At 39.6% G+C, this 24,092-nt stretch overlaps 1 protein-coding gene across 8 annotated transcripts in view; it reads right to left on the bottom strand.

The window, feature by feature from the left end:
• The window catches only part of mllt10 (MLLT10 histone lysine methyltransferase DOT1L cofactor), a 454,712-nt gene that overhangs the window by 72,160 nt on the left and 358,460 nt on the right, over positions 1-24,092 (bottom strand). For all 8 annotated transcript variants that reach the window (XM_060824984.1, XM_060824989.1, XM_060824988.1 and 5 more), the window contains one exon: positions 1,791-1,908. In XM_060824984.1, the coding sequence (XP_060680967.1) occupies positions 1,791-1,908 (118 nt within the window). The remainder of the gene's footprint in view (positions 1-1,790; positions 1,909-24,092) is intronic.

Here is a 24,092-nt window from a genome sequence, read left to right as displayed (position 1 = left end):
ATCTGTGACCATGTCTTCGATTTTGGCATTTAGTCACACTCTACTCAGTCCTGAATGTAGATAAGGCAATCTCCAACCATTTAATTTTATCATTCATCAAATTCTCTTGCCACTTCCCACTCTTTTTGCTCCATGTCTTGCCAAGTCACTTTCATTGGTACTTTCAAAATCATCAGCCTTTAGGTTTCTGCAGTGGTCTAGCTGATCAGCCATTCTCTTACCTGTATCTTTGAGGCACTTGCTCCCTATAAACCATCTTCAAACTCTTAATTCCAAGGAATGCAGATTTAAGATAATCTGGAACTTAATCATCAAATCTAATTCAATCACTTAAATTGCTATTGGGACCATTCTCTGCTAAAGCATATACTGCTGCACAATCCTCCAAAAGGTAGATGAACACTTTCTCCTTGAGCTCCTCTTGTAAGGTTCCCTCAGTCCTCACTTCAAAAACAAGTATAAAGAGTTTACAGCTTTTTTGTTGCAAGTTTGAAACATTTGTTCAGTTTTTTTTACATGTACAGTCAGTTCTTCTTTAATGCAATGGTTGCGTTCTTGTGCAACCCTGAGTTATAGAATAATTGCACTTTAGAAACAGCACTTAAAGTGTTAGTGATGTAATCACATTACACCCAAAACACACATTTTAAAGGTTCGCGCTGCAGAAACCACATTCCCAGTTCGTCAATCACGTTACAGCAAATTTGTGTTGATGAAATGCACGTTATAACAGAATGACCTGTGTATTGTCTCCCAAACAAAGCTTGCAGTTTTACACCAAGCCTGCCAAGTGTTTTTAAATTTTTTTCATTCTTTTGTGTTCTTTTCACTTCACCTTGTTTATAACAATCATTTTGTACTCCTTGGACCTCATTCCCACTAAGCCTCTGATCAGGTAATTTCACTTATTGATCACCGAGTATGTATTTTGTCTTTCCTCTGTCACTGTCCTTTACCTTTCCAAGCCACAATCAAGCAAAATCTTCCTTGAACCTGAAAAGCATGCAAACTGCTCTGCTATCACTAACTTCCAAAGCACTTTTTTTCTTAAATCTATGTCCTTCCTTCTTCCATCAACATCAATCCAGTTTGCACCACACTGCAGCACAAAAATCCAAGTAATGAGGTCACATTCTCTATGATTGTTAAATATACTGACATGGTGAACCACATCACTCTCTTTCAATACCTTGCCTCTATTCTCCAACTTAGTGGAACTGCCTTTGCTTGGTTCTATTCTGGCATATCCAATCTGGAATAACATAGCAGTTCCAGCAATTACTTTTCTTCCTTCTATTGATGCATTGTTAACTCTAGTCCCCACTAAAGATCTTTCTTTGCCTCATACTATCTTTCCATCCACATAATAGAATGACAAACAAAGAAAGGGCTAGGTTTCATAGACACAATGATTGCATCCAGCTCAGCTGGCTCAATGCTGATGAATGGTTTGTCCAAAATATCATATTTTAGTCCAGTTAAACATTGTTAAAACATAAGCCATTGTATTTGATTCAAATTCTGTACCCTTGTCACCACAAATCCATTTCTCACTCTAGCATGTTTCGTATTGAACCAAACTAACTGAAATTCTGAGATCTTCAAACGTTAATTAGTACAAACTGATAAATATAGATTGGCCATTCAACAAGTATATTTTTAAAATTTCTGCAGTTTTAAGTTCATCAGTATGCAACTTCTATTTGGAAGTACCATATCTCAAAAACAAAGAAGAACTAAAAATGCAATGCCACTTATTTTTCACCCTTTTCAACTTCAGTCAAACTTACCTTGTGGATTTGTTTCAGACTGTGCAATAAGAGTAGCTGTTGCTGAGTTGGGATTTAATCGATTTCCAAACATGTGAGATGGTGCAAGATTAAAGGAAGATCCAGGTAGTGCACTTGCCTGTGAAGGAAACATTGTAGCCAGTTACTAATGTACATAAAAGAATGTCTGTGAGAGACAAATCACCTTTAATGGGTATAGCTGAAGCTGTCATTCCAGCAAAGTTATAAAGAAATGCATCACAAAATGGCAGGAAAAAAGGTTTATGCTCATTCCTCTTTAAAGCAGAGTTTCCAGTTTCAATAGTGCTTTGAGAGATCAACTGTACTTCTGGCTAGTGAAGAAATATATCATTAGACCAACTGCCAAGTCATTCTTTCATCCCATCTAGTCATACAAAAAGATGTAAATCAAGCTGCTGCTCCAGAATTTAAAAAAAATGTTCCCTTACTCTGAATGGTTAGCATACGGTTCCATTACTACTAGATTAGATTAGATTTCCTACAGTGTGGAAACAAACCCTTCGGCCCAACTAGTCCACATCGACCCTCCGAAGAGTAACCCACCCAGACCCATTTCCATCTGACTAATGCACCTAACACTATGGGCAATTTAACATGGCCAATTCACCTGACCTGCACATCTTTGAACTGTGGGAGGAAATCGGAGCATCTGGAAGAAACCCACACAGACACGAGGAGAATGTACAAACTCCACAAAGAAAGTTGCCCAAGGCTGAAATCAAACTGGGACCCTGGCACTGTGAGGGAGCAGTGCTAACCACTTGTCACCGTGCCGCCCTACTGAATGCCCTCTAACTACTAGTGTGCGAATCTAATTAGTCAACTGTAGAAGACTATTCCACCACAGGATGAAGCCTAATACTGTTCACATACACAGAAGGTGCTTTTCTGAAGCTAACAATCAAAAGTGAAAATTCCGGCAGATTTTCTCCTCCCTACCATACCACAAATACTGACTCAACCATGTAAATCACCAAGGAGCAAGAATAGATACCTGAATCTGGATTGTTTGGTGTACAAAGGAAGGTGCCTTAACCTTTTGGTTGATCAAACTATTCTAGAATTTGAGCTAGAAATGAACACCAATAAAAATATTTCTCAAGTGTTCACTTTAGTAAAATTGCTGAATGCATTGTGTGGAGATCGTTTTTATTTGGCCTTGTGACTATAAGACCATAAGAAACAGGAACGGAGTAGACCATTCAGCCCCTGAGCCTCCTCCTTCATTCCATAGGGTCATGCTGTTCCATCATCCTCATGACCACCTTCTTGTCCTTTCCCCATAATTCTCGATTCCCTTACTGATCAAGAATCTATCTCAGCCTTAAATATACACAAGAACTCTACTTTCACAGATCTCTAGGGCAAGGAGTTCCATACACTCTCAATGCTCAGAGAAAAAATTCTTCCTCATCTCAATCTCTCTGGTCCAAGATACTCAAAGCAGTGAAATATTATCTCAGCATTTTTCTGTCAAGCCCTTTAAGAGTTCTATGTGATCTCAATGAACCATTTCTCATTCTTCTAAACTCCAGTGAGTAGTCCCAAACTGTGATGGGCTTATGCTCAAAACATCAACTCTCCTGCTCCTTGGATGCTGCCTGACCTGCTGTGCTTTTCCAGCACATTTCGACTCTGATCTCCAGCATCTGCAGTCCTCACTTTTTCCAGAGTCCCAACTTGTTCAGCCTTTGTTCGTAAGGCAATCCTTCTATACCAGGGATCATCCTAGTGAACCTTCTTGTAAGCATTTTTTCAATTATTATAACGTTTGTTCAATTCAAGAACAGCATTTATGGACAAAAAGATTGGCTATGTACATTCTTACTTTACATATTAATAGGTACTGTATAACTAACAGCTTGTCTATGCAAAACATTTTCTAACTGCTGGATGTAACTAAATCACTAAGTACTTGCAAAACCTTTTGTTACCCCACTAAGACTAAAGGATCCCCCATATGCAAGGTAGACTTCTTTGGCTAGAATAGAAAATTAAGGGTATGGGCTAAATAGTGACTTATATGTTTGCTGTGCTGCATAGTTGAACTGGCAAAGCCTGTCCCCAGACTCAAATACTTAATGGGACAGGAAGATAATGAGAAAATTGTTTTAATTGTTTAAAATGGGTAGTTAATAAAATTCCTTTTCCTATATAAACTGTTGAAAATAAAATTGTATTATTAAAAGGGAACAAAATATTGCTGAAATGGGTTGTGGTACACTGCAGAGACCGAGAAGCACAAAATAGAAAACTCCTGTGCAATGATAATTATATCCTTTGTTCTAGGTCCATTTTAAACAGAATTATGGTACATAAGGGTTTCAGTTATTTGGACCAACTGGAGAACTTAGACTGACCCACGATGTTCACAAACGATTAGATATCTCTTCAAGAGATAATAGAAACAAAAGTTGCGTGTCCTCCTGTATGGTCTGATTCTGATACTTTATGAAATAAAATTCCAAATATATAATCCACAGAATGCAACTATATTTCCCTAGAAGCAAAAACAAGGTACCTGAAAAGAAATCTGCAAAAAGATCCCACATAGTGCTAAGTTCAAAAACAGTTTTTCCTTTGTACGGCACCTTTAATATCATGGAAGATCCTAAGGCACTTCACAAAAGCATTATAAAACCAAAGTAAGGGGATATTAGGTTAGAAGAAACAACCAGTAGAAATTAATTGATCCTTTTCAAAGTGGCAGGCAGTAACTAGGGGGGTGCCACAGGGATCCGTGCTAGGACCTCGGCTATTCACAACATACGAACAATTCGGATGAAGGAACAAAGTGTAACATCTCAAAGTTTGCAGATGATACAATGGGTGGGAGGGTGAATTGTGACGAGGATGCAAAGATCCTCCAGCATGATCTGGACAGGTTGGGAGAGTGGGCAAACAAATGGCAGTATAATTTGGATAAATGTAGGGTTATTCACTTTCTAAGCAAAAACAAGACAGCAGAATACTATCTGAATGGCTGTAAATTGGGACTTGGGTGTCCTTGTGTTCCAGTTACTGCAAATAAGCATGCAGGTGCAACAGGTGGTTAAAAAAAAAGGCAAATGATATGTTGGCCTTCATTGAGAGAGGTTTAGAGTACAGGTACAGGGATGTGTTACTGCAGTTATACAGCACCTTGGTGAGGCCACACCTAGCATATTATGCGCAGTTTTGGCCTCTTCTTCAGAGGAAGGATGCTCTCGTTCTCGGAGTGCAAAGGTTACGAGACTGAATCTGGGGATTGCGGGACTGACATATAAGGATAGGTTGACTAGGTAGGATTGTTTTTGCTGAAATCCAGAAAAATGAAGGGGGGAAACGTCAGAGATTTATAAAATTCTAACAGTACTAGACAGGGTAGATGCAGGGAGGATGTTCCCAATGGTGGTGTGTCCAGAACCAGGGGTCAGTTTGGGGGTAGACCATTTTGGATGAGGAGACATTTCTTCACCCAAAGAGTGGTGAACCTGTGGAATTCATTACCACAAGAATCAGGTGATGACAAAACATTGAACGTATTCAATAGGTGGCTAGATATTGCACTTTGGGCAAATGTGATCAAAGGTTTGGGAGAAAGCAGGATTAAGCTATTGAGTTGGACCATCAGCAAAGATAGCGATGATTGGCAGAGCAAGCTTAAAAAGGGCCAATTAGCCTTCTTCTATGTTTCTATTAACAAAACCATGGGCAAATAAGTTTAAGACAGTTTAAAGAAGGAAAATGAAAGAGATAGGTAGCGAGGTGTAGGGAGGATATTTCTGTGCTTGGCAGTCTGGGTAACACAATACAGCTACCAATAGTGGAGAAATTAGGAATTGGATACTCAAGAGTCCAGACTTCAAGAAGGAAAATATCGCAGAGCTATAGAGGGGAGGGAGGTTAGAGATGAGAGGGGCAATGTCACAGAGACCTTTGAAAACAAGATGAAAATTTTAAAATCAAGATATTGCTTACTTAGAAGCCAATGTGGAGTAAACATAAGCGAATGGGAAATATTGCAAATTAAGAAATGGACAGCAAAGTTTAGATTGACTTTAAACTAATGGCAGCTAGAATGTAAAACTCAACAGGAATGTGTTGGAACAAATCAAATCTAGAATTAAGGGAGGCATGGATGAATGTTTCAGTAACAAATTAACTGAGACAGAATAACATTGAATGATGGCACAGAAGTGGAAACTCAAGTTTAGACTTGGCACAAAGCAAGTGAAAATCTCATCTCAGGATCAAATGTGATACTGAGCTTGTAATCAGACTTGTTTAATATCAGACTGCTGGCCTGAGAGAAACAGAGTCTGTAATTAGGGAACAGTGCTTGGAGCAAGGACCAGAAACGACAGTTTAAGCCATCCCTATATTTCAATGAATTAAACTAGGAGGTTCGGTGAGCAGGCTGATAAGTTAGAAACCGTGGTTGAGAGGGATGGTGGTAAGCTGGAACTACTTGACATTAGCACATCCACAAAAATTAGCAGGGTGTCTTTGGATGCAGTGTGTGGATGAGAATTTGAAGGGGATGAAGGATCGATCTTAGGCAACACCAGAGGTTAACAGGGTAGAAAAGGAAGGAAAAGCACTGAAGTAATTCTCTCACTACAATTAGGTAGAAACAAATGGAACATGACAGCAGTCACAGCGAGCTGGACAACAGTGGAGAGGGGGGCTTTGGAGGAGAATGGTGAGGGTAACTCCGTCAAGTTCTGCAGACAGATCAAGTAGTACAAGGAGGAATGCAGTCACATTGCATGTAATTCGTGATTTTGCTAAGAGTCGCCCTAGTGCAACACCAGGGAATGAGATCCTGGCTGGAAGGATCAAAACTTGGAAAGATGAGAACAGACTTGTAAAGCAACAGCACATTCAAGGACTTTGCAGAGAAAGGGAGGTTAGATATGGGACAGTACCTTGCAAGGATGGAGGAAACAAAGGATGGTTTGTTGAGAAGGTTTTAACAGCACAGTTGCAGGAATAACGTCTGAATGAGAAAAGTTTAAGATATCAGCTAACATAAGGGACAAAAAGGTTAGTTGGATAATCAGCCGTTGAGTGCAATTATAGAGTCATACAGCATGGAAACAGACCCTTTTGTCAAAATTGTCATTGCCAACCAAGTTTCCAAAACTCAAACTAGTCCCATTTGCCTGTGTTTCACCAATTTCCCTCTAAACCCTCCCTCTTCATGTACCCGTCCAAATCTTGTTTTAAATATTCTAACTGTACTTGCATCAACCACTTCCTCTGGCAGTTCATTCCACATATGAACCAACCTCTGGGCAGAAAAAGTTACCCCCAAGGTCCCTTCTAAATTTTTCTCCTCTCACCTTACAAATATCGTGTTCCTGTTCCCCCCGCCCCACCCCTCCTGGTTTGTAACTCCTCCACCTTAGGGAAAAGACTGTTGCTATTCACCTTGTCTCTACCTTTCATGATGTTATAAACTTCTCCAAGGTCACCCTTCAATCTCCTTTGTTCCAATGAAAAAATCCCAGCCTATCCTTACAATTCAGACCCTCTAGTACCAGCAACTAGTAAGCCTTTTTGGCAACCTTTCCAATTTAATAGTATGCTTCGTATAGAAGGATGACTAGAACTGTATGCAGTACTCCAGTAGCGGCTTCACCAACACCCAGTACAACTTCAAAGCAATGTCCAAACTCCTATAATTCAATGGTCTGAGCAATGAAGCGCGCTAAATGTCATCTTAACCATCATGTCTACCTGCGACGCAACTTTCAAAGAATTACGAACATACGTGGGTCTCTGTTCGACAACACTATCCAGGTGCTACCATTAACTGTACAAGTCCCTCCCTTGTTCACTTCACTAAAATGCAAAACCTCATTTATCCAAAGTAAACTCCATCTGCCACTCCTCAGTCCATTGGCCCAACTGATCAAGATCTCTTTGTAATCTTAGATAACCTTCTTCACTGTCAACGATATCAACAATTTATGGCGTCATCTGCAAACTTACCAACCATTCCTCCTAAATTCTCAATGAAATAATTTCTATAAATGACAAACAACAGTGTAAAAGAGACACAAACTCAATTTCCCATCTTGTATTAATCAAAATTAGAATACTTGAAAACAAACTTATGGAACAATTTACACAGCACAAGACAACGGAGCGGATTGGTTGGTCCATATTTGGCATGGGGATGCGTCAGGAACTGTTAACAGTGAATTTTGTTAGTTGGTTAAAATCAGGTAGATTGACCAGGCTATTTCCATGGAGAACACAGAAGGGACTGCTTAACCCTGACTTTATTGAAAAATCTCCAACAAGGTCAGGATCCTGTATATGAATGCATGTGGAATGCGCAAATGGTTCACCCTGCAAGCCTAACTGAATCAATCGGCACAATTCTTATTAAATCATCCTCATTGTACTAAAAGTTATCAAATAGCAGAATCACAACCCAGTATAGTTGACACATTGCAGTTCTTATGATGCACAACCCATCTACCAGTACTGAAATTCAATCTACATTACTATTTACTTTGCTGGCAGCGACCTGGTAAGGGGAGAATTGAACATATTTACTGAATAAAACAGCGTAAAGTGGTTAGCTTCACCAACGCTCATTTTTTGAGACACCTTCCTCTTACAAAATAATTAGAGGTAGAGTAGGTACTTTTCAAGTACAAACCCTAACTGTAGGCCCCATCATAAAGTATGCATGATATACAGCAATTTCATTATTACGCAGGATAATTCTGTCACCTCAGTCAAGTTTTAGTGCTAGTTGAAAAGCTTTGCTAAAAAGAGCTAAAAAGATAAATTTATGTCCTGTACTATTAAGCAATTATCTGCTACTGTAAATTATTCTGTAGCTTTAATAGCAACGAGTGCCACTTTTATGGTGTACATGGTGCATGGCAGGCATGCGGTGGTTGAACGTGCATATTGAGCTTCTTTAAGTGCTAAGCCACATTTAAGTTGCTCTGAACTGACTCCTGCTGGATGCTTATGGGAATGACATCAAGGCCCACAGGTGGAAGTGGGGATTTGCATGGGGAACACATGGGACAGAACAGTTTCAAATAGATGCTGGTGCTCAAAGTTAGTGAGAAGACAGTGATCTGGAAGTTAATTAATTTCTTGCAGAGTTCACAGAAGCATGGCTTAACGTCCTGTCAGAATACTCTTAGCCCACAAAAAAAATCTCATTTTTTCTTTTGCAGTGTTTACTTCTGTTTTTTCAAGCCACTTGACTGACTCCTTTGCCAGATTTCATTAGAAACTTTGTCACCATGTAGGTCTCCCTATGTGTCATTACGATGACATTTCAGGGGGTGGTGTTATGTCTCTAAACCTGCCCAGATCAGTAGCCTTCCTCATCTGAACTTTGCGTGCCTTGAATTTGGCTGCAGAGATGCCACAATACGATCAATGATCTCTCACCTGCAAACACAACTAAAATTCTTAGTTTGACCAAATTCACATGGACACCTTCAAACTTTATGAAATATACGCACAAGGAAAGTATTGAAAATAAAATAAAATTAAAATTGTTCATTGGATAAATCTTCTGATGGGTGGTACTTAGCTACAGAGTTGAGAGAGTGGTGCTGGAAAAGCACAGGTCAGGCAGCATCCAAGGAGCAGGAGAACTGACATTTTGGGCATAAGCACTTCATCAGGAATGAGACTGGTGGGTCGGGGGACAGAGATAAATGGGAGGGGGAGGGGAAGGGGGTGGGAGAAAGGTAGCTGAGAATGTGATAGTAGATGAAAGTGGGGGAGAAGATGGTAGGTCAGAGAGGAGGGTGGAGCAGATAGATGGGAAAGGTAGTGGACAGATCAGGAGGGCAGTGCTGAATGGAGATTTGGCACTGGGATAATGTGGCTGGAGGGGAAATGAGGAAGCTGGCAGTTTCCTCATTTCCCCTCCAGCCACATTATCCCAATCACAAACCTCCAACTCAGCAACCTCCTCCTGACCTGCCCATCACCTTTCCCATCTATCTGCTCCACGCTCCTCTATGACCAATCACCTTCTCCCCCACCTTCATTTACCAATCGCATTCTCAACGATCTCCCATTTATCTCTGAGCCCCCTAGCCCACAAACCTCAGTCCTGATGGAGGGCTTATGCCTGAAACACAATCTCCTGCTCCTCTGATCCTGCTTGACCTGATGTGCTTTTCCTGCACCACATACTCAACTCTGATCTTCAGCATCTGCAGTCCTCGCTTTCACTTAGCTAGTGACCAAGAAAATTCCAGTTTTAACATTCTGATCTTTACTAACTGAGCTGACCACAAACAAGACCTCAGAGGATCTTGAAGTCCAATTGCTTCACATTCAATAAAGATTTTCAGGATAACCGTTCCCAACACCACTGGTAGAAAAAAAGCATTTAAATAGGTAGAGAAGGGCAGAATGGGATTTGTTATATTGATGCAATAGCCTCTGTATTGAAATCAGATGTGAACACACATTGCGATATCTGTCAGAATGATCACCTGGATGAAGTTCTAATGCTGCGTGAGTCACTTGTCAGCACAGGAGGGGAGGTGAATTTAATGCATCAAACCAACTGTTGAATAAATAATTCAAAATAATACAATGAATTTATAGCTATATCAAAAATGCAGTTTGTTAGCATTTATGCTGTTCTACAGCACAAAACTTAAAATCAATTTTAAAAAAGTACATTTGTGGACATACAGTTAAGGTGTGGTCCAAATATTTTACCATATATCTCAATCAACAACAACCTAAATAAAATTGAAATTTCACCTCATTCAAACACTGGGAAAATGTGTAATAGTAACTTCCTGTTTTCATGCATATCCCATGTCTGCAGACTGGCCATAAATACTGGGTTTTAGCAGAATGATAACGATTTGATAATTCAGCTAATTATTTAATCTTGTTAAAGCACTGACAAAAAAAGGCGCAGGTTGACAACAGATTTCTTACAAATACTCAGGATTTCCACGATACAGAATGTCTGCAGGGGTCAGAAGTGCTAACATCCAAATCTAGTTTAGTCATTAAAACCAATACTCCTTTGCTATGCTGAATCATTACCAAATAGGAAATCATTCCATTATTTCCTGTTCTGATGAAGTTGGACATTGAAGCAAAAAGGCATCACAAGTATGTGTGTTTCACAATGTAAGACTAAATGATAAATCATAGCTCTGTCATGACCCAATCTGAGTAACTGCAATTTTGGCAGTCAGCCAAGAGTCCTAGTAGTAATCCTTCCAAAGTTCGCATTCATTCATGTTGCAAACCACAATTCTGAGGGCCTCTATTGGGACTTTAGCCAAACAAGCAAAATTGAACCCTAGCACACATCAAGCAGTTAATGCTGGCCAAATTCTTGCATAATCTAGTGCAGCAGAAAAATTCTTTCTATTTGTATGCATTTATCCAGACTTTGAAGTTACTTGTACTAAATATAAAATTTGACTGTGATATTGAAGTGCGACTACAGGACAAACTACAAAAGATACTGGAGCAGTATCTAGAGCAGAGAAATCACTGGCAATATATGTAAAAAAAGGCAGTACATTAATTATGGGTGACTTGAATCTGCACGTAAACTGGAAAAATCATAGAATTAGAGTCTGTTTGAGACAGTATCCAAAGATAATATGGTGGGAATCCACCCGGAGATCAGGCTACTTTGAATCTGGTAATACAGAATGAGGCAGGTTTATTATATGATATGAGAGTAAAGGATCCCCTTGAAAACAGTGCCCATAATATGGTAGAATTCAACATTCAGTTCGAGTGTGCGAAACTTGGGTTGGAAACAAATGTGGTAAACCTAAATAAGGTCAATCAAAGGAATGAGGAGAGAGTCAACTGGAGTAGACTGAGAAAAGAGTTCAATAGTAAAAACAGTTGAGGATCAATGGCAGACAGATTACATAAGTGGGCAAAATCTTGGCAGATGGAATATAATGTGGGCAAATAAGAGGTGATGAACTTTGTCAAGACAGGAGCTAAATAGTATCAACATGCAGAAGGATTGCAAAAAGCTACGACGTAAGGGGATTTGGGGGTCCTCATGCATAAATCACAAAAAGCTAGTACACTAAGTTCAGCAAATAACAAAAGGCAAATAGAACACTCTCCTTGATTTCAAAACTAATAGAATACAGAAAAAAAAGAGTCTTATTAAAACGGTGCAAGACACTGGTTAGACCCATACCTAGAATATTTAAAAGATATATTTTGGAAGTGGAAAGAAACATAGAAACTCTGAGAAGGCCATTCAGCCCTTCAAGTCTGCTTCACCATTCAGTATGATTACAGCTGATTTTCTATTTCAAGCTGTATTCCTGCATTCACTTGATTTCTCTTGATGTCTTTAATTTATAAAAGGTGTAGAAATCTTTGAACTGAATATACGGAATGTTTCAGCCTCCACATCCTTTGGTGGTAGTGAATTCCACAGACTGACCACTCTCTGAATGAAGAAATTTTCCTTCATCTCCATTCTAAATTGCCTACCCCATATCCTGAGATTATCACCCCTGGTTCTACACTCCACAGTTAGGACTCTTAAGATGGACAGGTCCTCTGAAGAGTCACCAATATTTGAATTTTTGTTAAAAATGATCACAGATATCAAGCCATCTAAGTGAAGGGGGAGCGGAGACATTGTTGATTACCCCAGTTTGCCACCAGGAGGCCACCTCTGTCCATCGAACAGATTTTGCAGCAGCATGGGGCTCGCCATCTGAAAAATTCCAGATGGCGTCAGAAGAGTGCCCTCAGCTGGCCCTGTAATTGGTGACCAGTCCATGTTGGGCAGGTAGCCATCACACTAAACACACCCTCTCCAACCCCAAGCAGTCTTTCTATACAGGCCAGAGGCAGCAACATGCTGGCTGCCCAGCACCTCAGCCAGGAGTGTGAGAATGCCTGTGACGATAAACAAATATCCAGCAATTCATGTCCTTATTTTACAGGCTCACTTATATCTATTTCATTCATGGCTTTTCTGGGATAATAATTTGAGGTGTTCCAGAGGAGCAAGCAGCAAGAAATACTATTACTCATTAACAGATTGAGAGTGGCTAGAAGAAGCATATCATTTAACAAATCTTAAGGGATGATTGCCAACCAAAAGGATCTATTATTGTCAAAGCTGAAAATTCAGTACACAGAATAGGCTCAATGAGGAGGAAGTTCAGTTTTATAGAATCTGAAATTCATAATATGACCTCCATTCACAAAAGATGCTAGCCTTGCTCTAGGACAGCAAATCGGAAATTGCTAACTTTCAATTATGTAAAGTATACAAAATGGATTTTACTGGATTCTCTACTGTCTTTCAGAAACAAGTTTGTCAGTAAAATGTACTGCAAATGGACATCAAATAAATGGTCGTTTACTAGCTAGGACATAAGGGATACATAAAGGGAGAATTATATTGTGCCAACTTCGTCTAACAAAGACATTAGTAATAACTATAATAGCAACAACTATCAGTAAAATATAAATAACTTGTTGTGGGAAGAACTTTCTCTGCATTAAATTATATCCAAATTTCGATTTCTTGCCAAAATGCACAGAATGCAAAATGGCTTAAAATGATCCAAGTCAAACATATTCTTAAATCTTAGAATCAACCACAAGATAATTGAAGATTATAATTTAATTAGTAAATATAACAATTACCAATCAAAATACAATGGCATTTCTTCAAGTTTGTCAGAATTGGGCAAATATGAAATAACCAAGATGTTTAACTTACAGACCTTTGTAATGTAAATAATTTTCTCTAAACATTTAATGGGTCAATATCCCTTTGTTCCGTTCCCACACACACATGTAAAATTTAAGCTCTGACACCACAAATATTTCAAGGTTTATTTTCTGAAGCTAATAGCTTTCGTGAAATTCCAAACACAGGCATTAAATGATCTGCTAAGACTTTGCAAGACCAGCAGAGGCATCCTATTACATTCAGCAAAAACATTTTGGTGGTCTCTTGTCATGAATTAAACATAAAGAAAAAACTAGTCATTCTTCAGTAGGAAGTTAACTAAAGAGTGGACAAAGGAACTGAAAGAATGTTTACTGAGCAGGTCAGCATCACTTGATTAAAAGGCCAGACCTTAATTTTTAACACTTTAGAACCAAAAATTTTATAATTACCATTTTTCCTGCTTTGTTTTAAATCTGCAATTTATAAAACAACCATTGGGTCTTCATATATTGAAATCAATTTAATCTACAGTATTCCTGAATATATCACAAATCCTGCAGTGTTATGAAGAAAACGTTATTGAGTTATTCAGATCATTGCTTATAAAGACTACTGCATTTACTTCAATAGAATTTTAAAAGTGCATGGGAAATGGACCATCTAAATCTGAATTGATGAGTTATGCCGGTTATTCAGGATGCAAAATCATTAGAAAGACTCGTTACTATACATATCTCAGCAATTTTGATTTCTTGAAAAAATTATGAATCATTTCTCATTAACATAACAATAGTTAACATCTCTTGATTTAACTGTTTTATTTCAAAGTACACTAAAACAAAATCCAGAACATCCTGATACTATGCGGCAGGTCTATCACATCTATAAAAAAGGAATGTTCTGATGAAGGATGACATCCAAAATGTTTTCTCCTTAAATACTAACAAACTTGCTATGCATTTCAAGAACTTTCTTTATTTGCTTTATAATGTAGCTTTCTTTTTAGCCCTTATACAAAAGATACAACTGTACATTAAATTCTAGATTAATATACAAAATATTGAATGCAATGCATCCTCTTTTGGGAATGTTGCCAAGAAAAATAAATGCATCAACACAAAGCAAACTGATGGCCAATGCAAAAAAAATGTAATAGATGCAATTTTTCTCTTAGCTAATATCCCATACAAGTTATGCACCAAGCAGGGTCTCCTGACAATCAGCCCAATTTCTTTGAGCTCCCCACCGGCAGGGTTTTAATACCCAGCGTGTGATGAGAGATGAAACCAAGTGTGAACAACTTTAAGGTCCCATGAGTAGGCTGACTGTTGAAGCTGTCAGGTTCAATTGCATCATTCGACATTATTCAATGCCCGAAACTGCTCCCTAATTGTTAGGGGCTTAACATATTCAGTTCTATTGTTTAGCCTAATACAGAAATGCCCACAGAAGGACTTGCATAAAGAAAGGGGAGGGTTTAGATTTTGGTAAACCATGACTGAACTTTCCTTCATTCATTGAGTGACACAAGGAAGGACTGAGCAACCAGACGCAATATGCAGCACCTTCTCTGGATCATAGCTCATCAATACCCCAACACAACTGTGTAGAATGAATAGGCAACGAAATGTTATCACTTTTTAAACCTACAATTATTTTTAAGTGAAGAGAAAATATACAGATATAACTGAGCATGTAGGAGGATCAGAGTATTTTTACAAGCAGATAGATAACAGCAGGGGGTTAATGGTACAACAGATGATGCAAATGACAAATGAATACATGCCAAAACAGTTGCGTTGAAAAATAAATTGCTAAGTCAAGCTTTGAATACATAGCTAGAATTCTGTGACCATATATTGGAAAGTGATAAAGGTACTACAGTGGGTTGGTTACAATTTAATATGCATTTTGGTCAAGTAAATTTTTCAAAGTTTGGCTGCAAAACCACACGTATAGGCAGCCTTTTGAAACTCATCCAAATGGTTGTACTTCTAACATGCAGTGAGACAACAAGTGTCAGCATGCTATTTAACATGGTCATGGATGTATTATAGCAAAGATTAATACCATATTCATACGTCCACTTTTTATTTGGAGCCCTCGTTTTTGTTTTCTTTTCCCAGTCCATGGACATTTAGATTAATTGAATGACTTTCACCCAGGCTGAGCTCAACCTATTCAGCACAATCCAGATGCTAAACCTGGATCAAACTTAATTTACTCAGATAGTACAACATGTGCTCTATCCATTTGTATAAAAAGAGACAAAGCTCAAATGCAGGATGGCACTAAACAAAACAAAAAAGACAAGAAAGGCAAATCAAAAAGAAGCATGTGATTAGCACTAAACTAACTGTGTGAAGATCACATGGGAGAAGGAAAAAAACTAGAGGGGTATTACAGCTGTGAGGAACAATGAGTTAGGTTAGGAGATAACACAGGAAGCATTCAGGCTGATGTTTAGCTTGCAAACTGGCATACTCACTATAAGAGTTCAGCAATGGATGAAACTTCTTTCAGAGAAACAAATTTGATGTAAAATTAAATGTAAAAATAGTGAAATGATAAACTTAAGATAAAAAAGGTGGAGTTAAAAAAAGTGTGGATGGAGAAAAGGATTAGAAATCTAAAAGTATTAATGAAGAAAAATAAAGTAGCATTGAAAAAGATTGAAAAAGAAAGGACAGGTAAATTAATGGTGAAAAAAAAATTTCATTAAGTATGAGTATCTTGTCTCAGCAATCAAAGAAGTGATTAGATTCCCTACAGTATGGAAACAGGCCCTTCAGCCCAACAAGTCCACACCGACTGTCCAAAGAGTAACACACCCTTACCCTATCCTATATTTACCCCTGACTAATGCACCTAACACTACTGGCAATTTAGCATGGCCAATTCACCTAACCTGCACATCTTTGGACTGTGGAAAGAAACTGGAACACCCGGAGAATGTGCAAACTCCACACAGACAGTCGCCCGAGGCTGGAATTGAACCCAGGTCCCTGGCGCTGTGAGGCAGCAGGTCTAACCTCTTAGCCATCGTGCCGCCCAAGATAGTGGTAGCAAGAAAAAAAATGTAGTCAACAGATTTTTTTTTCTAAAGTTACAGGTATAAAAGTAAAAAGAATGTAGAATTTAAAGAGAAAAGGTACTTACCTTGCTAGCATGCATTCTCAACTGAAATTTACCAGACAGCCAATGCATTTATAAATAACATCTAGTGACTTTAACGGAGTTAATACAGAAGTAATGAACGTGATGTAGAATTTGTAGGTACAGGGATTTTAAAATAAGGAAATTCATAGGATGATCTCTCTTGGGAGCAAGAAAAAGGAGAAAAAAATACACCAAACAGTAAAACCTATATCAATATAAAAGAGGCACAGAAGTTCAGACATGCATAAATTGACAAGTAGAGGACACGTTGGTAAAGCTATACAAACAATGTTATAAAGTTACATTCTCCTAATTTTACTTAGAGGCTGCTTAATTCAAATGAATGAATAATTCACTTATCAGCAATTTATGTTGGCGTTTGATTTATTTCGACTGATAAAATAATTGTAAAACTACGCAAAATTATTAATTAAGCAACAGTTACAAAATTGTGTTCAGAATTGGGTGGCCTTACATCAATAAAATATCAAGTGTTGGACAGGTGGCACAAGCTTGCCACTAAGTTAATGCACGGATTAATGTCTTTAAGCATGAACCAAGATTATAGAAACTGAGTGTCCTTCATTAGAACAAAGATGATTTAATGAAATTAGATACTGATGTTCAAAATGATTAATGGTTTTCCCAAGAGGTAAATTGATAATGAAAGGGCAAAAAATATGGGGGGGGGGGGGGGTGGAGAAGGGGGAGAAGAGGGGGAGAGAGGGGGAATATGACAAATGATGCAGAAGGCAGATTTTCATAAGCACTTTAAATGAAAGAGAAGTTTTGAATGTGCTATAGTTTACCCGAAGATAGGAAATGAGCGATTAGTCAGGGGATTATCAGACTAGTCGAGTATTGAGATGATAAATAGAAGGATTGAAGTTTCTATAGTAGGCAGAAATAGTCAATATTTAGGAGGTGCACGTATGAGGTCTTAATAACAGAGGTTGATGGGATTGTTAGCTCCATTTCAAATACAATGTCAAGCTTGTAAACAGTATGGATGAGTCTGTGGCCAGTCTGTGGCTAAGTACATCAAAAGTAAAAAAAATCATAGTGGCTGGATTCTTCAGCATGTGGCAGATGTATGACTGGTTAAACAACAGCATTCAATGCTGCAAAACTATGATTTGTTGATAACTCTTGATTTCAGTGCACAAAGATAGAAGGAAGGGAGCATGTAGGATTAGTAGAAGACCTAACAAAGGAGAGTTAATAACAGCACTACTAATACAAGGAGGAGATAAGGGCAACACGTAACTGAAGAAGAGTGGGGGCTAAGTAAAACATTTCTTATCCGATTAACCTTAATCGAATATCTATGTAGGACTATGCAAGATGTTAAGAAACAGGACATCATAAATATGACAGTATTATTTAAATTTGAATAATCTTGGCTTTGCAGAGAATTGCTCAGAGAGCATTTGGTACCAGAAGGGTGGCCAAGTCCCTTAGTGGTTGCATTTACAAATAGCTGAGATACAATTCTATCTGAGATCAGAAGAAATAACAATGACGTTAGAAGTATCTATGAAGAAACAACTTAGGGAATGTAAAAGATAGTTGGTAGTGCAAAAAAACACATTTGTTTCTCATTTTTCATATCCTCAAGTGCTTCATAAGAAATGTACTGCATTTGAAACATACATACTCCTGTCGACAGCCAGAAGACTGGAGGATAGCAATTTTGTTCCCTTGTTTAAAGGGGAGTCAGGACAACCCTGATAATTATAGGCCAGTGAACCTTACTTCAGTTGTGGGTAACATGTAGGAAAGGTTATAAGAGATAGGATTTATAATCATCTGGAAAGGGACAATTTGATTAACGATAGTCGACACAGTTTTGTGGTGAAGGATTAGATTACTTACTTACAGTGTGTAAACAGGCCCTTCGACCCGCCAAAGTGCAACCCACCCATTCCCCTACATTAACCCCTTTACCTAACACTACGGGCAATTTAGCATGGCCTATTCACCTAACCTGCACATCTTTGGACTGTGGTAGGAAACTGGAGCACCCGGAGGAAACCCACGCTGACATGGGGAGAATGTGCAAACTCCACACAGTCAGTCGCCTGAGGCGGGAATTGAACCCAGCTCTCTGGCGCTGTGAGGCAGCAGTGCTAACCACTGTGCCACCCAAGGGTAGGTCATGCCTCACTAACCTTACTGAGTTCTTTGAGAAGGTGACAAAAACAGGTGGATAAAGGTAAAGCAGTTGACGTGTGTATGTGGACTTCAGTAAGGCGTTTGATAAGGTTCCACATGGTAGGCTCTTGCATAAAATACAGAGTTTCAGGATTGAAGGTGATTTAGTGGTTTGGATCAGAAATTGGCTAGCTGAAAGACGCCAGAGAATGGTGGTTGATGGGAAATGTTCGCCCTGGAGCTCAGTTACCAATGATGTGCTGGAAGGATCTGTTTTGGATCCACCATTTTTATAATGGATCTGGATCTGAGAATAGAAGGATGGGTTAGTAAATTTGCGGATGACACTACAGGTAAGCAGAGTTGTGGATAGTGCTAAAGGTTGTTGTGGGTTACAGAGGGACATAGATAAGATGCAGAGCTGGGTGAGAAGTGGCAAATGGAGTTTAATGTGGAAAAGAGAGAGGTAGTTCACTGTTGAAGAAATAATAGGAATGCAACATCCTGGGCTAATGGTAAAATTCTTGGCAGTGTAGATGAACAGAGACACCTTGGTGTCCTGGTATATAAATCCCTGAAAGTTGCCACCCAGGTTGATAGGATTGTTAAGGCGGCAGATAGGGGGATTACATTTCGGAGCCTTGAGGTCATGCTTCACCTGCACAAGACACCGGTAAGGCCGCACCTGGACTATTGCATGCAGTTCTGGTCACATTATAGGAAGGATGTGGAAACTTTGGAAAGTGTTCAGAGCAGATTTACGAGGAATTGGGAATATATGGGATAGTATTTTTGCAGGGGATAGGGTGGGAGGAGGTGTATTCCAGGTAGCGGTGGGTTTGTAAAAAAAAATGTCAGTGTTGAGTCAGTCATCGTTGATGGAGATGGAGATGGAGAGGACCAGGAAGGGAAGGGAGGTGTCAGGGATGACCCAGGTGAATTTAAGGCCAGGGTGGAATGCGTTGGTGAAGTTGATGAACCTTCTCATGGGAGCATAAGGTGGCGCCGCTGCAGTCATTAATGTTGTGGAGGAAAAGGTGGGGAGTGGTGCTGGTGTAACTCTGAAAGATGGACTGTTCTATGTAGCCAACAAAAAAGAGAGGCATAGCTGGGGCCCATGTGGGTTCCTCTGCCTCTGCCGCATCTGCTCCTAGGAGGACCAGTTCCACTACAGAACACACCAGATGGCATTTCTTTAAAGGCTGCAACTTCCCCTCCCACGTGGTTGAAGGTACCCCCCAACGCATCTCAACATTCCACACTTCTGCCTTCGAACTCCACCCCTCCAACCGCAACAAGGACAGACGACCCCAGACCCCCGGCCCGGTTCTAACTTCCACCCCACCAATCTCTGCATAAATCTCACAATCCACCGACATTTCCACCTTCAAATGGACCCCATCACCAGGAATATATTTTCCTCCCTACCCCTATCCGCAAAAACCATTCCATCTGCGACTACCTGGGCAGGTCCACATGCCCTAACAACTCACCCTCCCCTCCTGGCACCTACCCCTGCCACCGCAGAAATTGCAAAACCTGCACCCACACCTCCCCCCTCACCACCATCCAAGGCCCCAAAGGAGCCTTCCACATCCATCAAAGTTTCACCCGCACTTCCACACCTCATTTATTGTATCCGTTGTACCCAATGCAGTCTCCTTTACATTGGAGAGACCTGGACACCTTCTCGTAGAGGGCTTCAGAGAACATCTCTGGGACACCCACACCAATTAACCCATCGTCCTGTGGTCGAACATTTCAACTGCCCCTCCCACTATGCCGAGGACATGCACCCGACACCTGGAGGAAGAATGCCTCATCTTCTGCCTTGGTACCTTCCAACCCAGGGCATCAATGCGGAGTTCACCATTTTCCTCATTTCCCCATCCCACATCTTACTTTCATTCCATACTTCCAGCTCAGCACCGCCCTCGTGACCTGCCCCACCTGTCAATCTTCCTTCCCACCCAGTCACTCACTCGACCCTCCTCTCCGACCTATCCACCTACTGCACTCTCAACTACCTTCTCCTCACCCCAGCCGCACTCCCCTCCCATTTATCTCTCTTCCCCCAAGGTTCCCAGCCTCATGCCTGATGAAGGGCTTTTGCGTGAAACATCGATTTTCCTACTCCTCGGATGCTTTTCCACTATCATTCTAACCTTGATTCTAATCTCCAGCATCTGTAGTACCCACCTTCGCCTGATCTAAATTCCACTCCACTGGAATGTAGGATATATAAAGGCCCCACCACACACACTGAAGAGGTGTAAACAGCTTCCTTCCTACCTTGTCAAAAATGGTGATTCACAGTATGCAACCATGGGAAAATGAACTATAAAAGAAGTTAACTGCTTGGATAAATTATATATAAGTAGACAGAGAACATTTTAAAAGATATCAGTTTCCACCACAGCATTTCCAAAAGGAAAAGCAGCTAAAACTGTAAGGACCAAAACCTTTGAACAACTATAACCAGTTAACTCTCTATCTTTCTGACTTACTGAATTTTAACTTGACCAAAGCAAGCTTGATCTATTCTTTATGTTTGTCTTGAAGTATGTGTTTGGACTCAAGTTGCAGAAGTTCGAATGGATTTTTAAATTTTAATTATGTTTAATATATCTACTGGGGGCTCTCTCAATAAAATTAACCTCAGTTCGGAGGGTCACTGGACACAAAACATTAACTTTGATGTGTCTTCACAGATGTGGCCAGAACTGCTGAGCCTTTTCAACAACTTCTGTTTTTGTTTCTGATTTACAGCAACTACAGTTCTTTCCATTTTTAAGATGTGAAGGTGCCAATGTTGGACTGGTTTGGACAAGGTCAAAAATCACAACACCAGGCTATAGTCCAACAAGTTTATTTGAAAACACAAGCTTTTGGAGCCTCACTCCTCCTCCAAGTGCTAGTGAGAAAGAAGACAAACCCCAACTGCACACTTTGACCGCAGCGAAGATGGTCCTTGCTAAATAGGTTCACGATAAGCCGGGGCTCCAAAACAGCCAACCTTCACTGCTGGGGCCTCAGCATAAACTCCTTAGGCATTTGTGGAATCTCTCAAACAATGCCACATAATACCGAGGAATATCCACTCTACAGACTGTGACACAAACCATTTTATTGTCTGCAATTTGTGCTGTGTAAGTCAGCCACCTGTGAAAATGGCAACGTTCAGGGAACAGAGCTCCAAGCAGTTGCTATATTTCACTGTTCCAAAATATAATTTACATTCAATATTGAAGAGACATGTTGTGACATAACTTGATCAACAGGTAAAGCTAGCTGTTTCATGCTGCTTCTATGCAGTAGCAACACAAGTGGTGCTTGCTACTGACTGGATACTGCTGCCAAGCCAAAATGACTGTCTGCCCATCACACAACTAAGTCTTGTGGGACATAAATTTCAGTGCTGTTACAGTAGTAGGTACAAAAGATTAATATATTTTTACACACCACACATGTATTCTTGCAATTGTCTCGGTGAATTGCGAGACAAAAAGTTTTGACAAAATGTGTTATACCTTTTAGTTACTGAACAATCAGCTAAATCAAAGGGATGGAAGAGTCATAGAAGATTGCTGTCTTTGAGCTGCTAGTCAGTCAGGTGCTTAGAAGTAGGGAACAGATGATCCATTCTTAAAAAGGTGATATTGCAGGCTTACCTGTTGCAGCGATTAGGTGCAGTGAAATACAACTCAGAAAACATCCTGGCAGTGTTGAAAAAAATGATGTGGCTGAGTGTAAGACTGAACAAGCAATGTTTCTTTTGCGCATTTGAGCTAGAGAAGACTTTGGAGAAATGCAGTTGCTGTTACCAGCTTGTGAAGCTAGCTATCTGTGAAGAACTGAAACTGTGCTTTTGAGTAGGTGCTGGACTGCAGTTTTCAGATTCAAGGAGAGCAGAGTCTCAGGTGGGGAAGTGAACTGCCAGAACTCAAACAGTAGCGACTGTGCATGTGGGAGTGGGCTTTTGAGTGATCTCCAAAACAAAGTATTCAACAAGTGAAGAATTGGATTCCACGTGAAGGTTAATGAGATCTGATGACCCACAGTGTCACAGATGTCTTTGGGACAGGTGACTTTGCTGTGGAAACCATGGGATTCTCTTGACCGCATTTGTTATTTAATGTTATGGATAGAACTAAGCTTATCTGTTAACCATATTTATCTCAAGTTAATCCTAATTGGATGTTAGAATACAAAGCACATATACATTATAGATTGTATTACCATTCTACCTTTGTGCAGTAAAGTGTAATGTGTTTGTTTAAAATCATTAAAACGAAAATGGCTGATTACATTTTACAAGTGCATATTGAACTGAATATATAATTAACTTGGCAATGAACAAGCTAGGAAACAACCAAGAAGGATTAGAGGTAGGATTCTAGAAAAATAAAGTCATTTCACCTTGCTGTGAGCAGGGTCTGGCTGTATGCAAGCTGGCTGCCTCATTTTCTACAATACAACTGTGACTACATTTCTAAATTACTTAATTAGAAGTAAAGTTCTTTGGATTCACCTGTAGCCATAAAAGTAATGAATACCTGAACTAAAAGATTTAATTTCACATTTCCTTCCAAAGTGCATCAATTCATGCATCTCTATTAAATTTCATCAGTCATTTGTGTATTTCAACAGTGTCACTACGCTCTCTCAAAACAAGCCATCTACAAACTTGGCAATTTTGCACTATACACCCAAAGATTTAGGTTGGATACATGCATCACAAGATAGAATGGTCCTTACTGAAACCCAGGAAGCAATACTTTTTATGGCTGCACAAGACATTGGTAAACCCACATTTGGATAATTCTGTTTGTCCTGCTGCAGGAAGAATGCTATTAAAACTGGAAAGGGTGCAAAAACTATTTAAAAGGATGTTACCAAGACAGGCGGGCTTGAGTTATAAGGAGAGGCTAGATAGATTTGGGCATTTTTTACCCCCTAGTGTAGGAGGCTGAGGGGTGACCTTACAGAGGTTTATAAAATCCATGATTCGGAGATGCCGGTGTTGGACTGGGGTGTAATAAGTTAAAAATCACAACACCAGGTTATAGTCCAACAGGTTTAATTGGAAGCACACTAGCTTTCGGAGCGACGCTCCTTCATCAGGTGATTGTGGAGGGCTCGATTGTAATACAGAATTTATAGTAAAAATTTGCAGTGTGATGTAACTGAAATTATACTTGGAAAAATTGATTGTTAAGCCTTTCATCTGTTAGAATACAGGGATAGTTTCACTTCTTTCATGTGTAAATCACAAAACT

Source organism: Hemiscyllium ocellatum, chromosome 5 (assembly GCF_020745735.1).
Source record: "Hemiscyllium ocellatum isolate sHemOce1 chromosome 5, sHemOce1.pat.X.cur, whole genome shotgun sequence".
NCBI lineage: Eukaryota > Metazoa > Chordata > Chondrichthyes > Orectolobiformes > Hemiscylliidae > Hemiscyllium > Hemiscyllium ocellatum.
The sequence above is the reverse complement of the archived record's forward strand: the minus strand, read 5'-3'. Positions and strand labels throughout refer to the sequence as shown.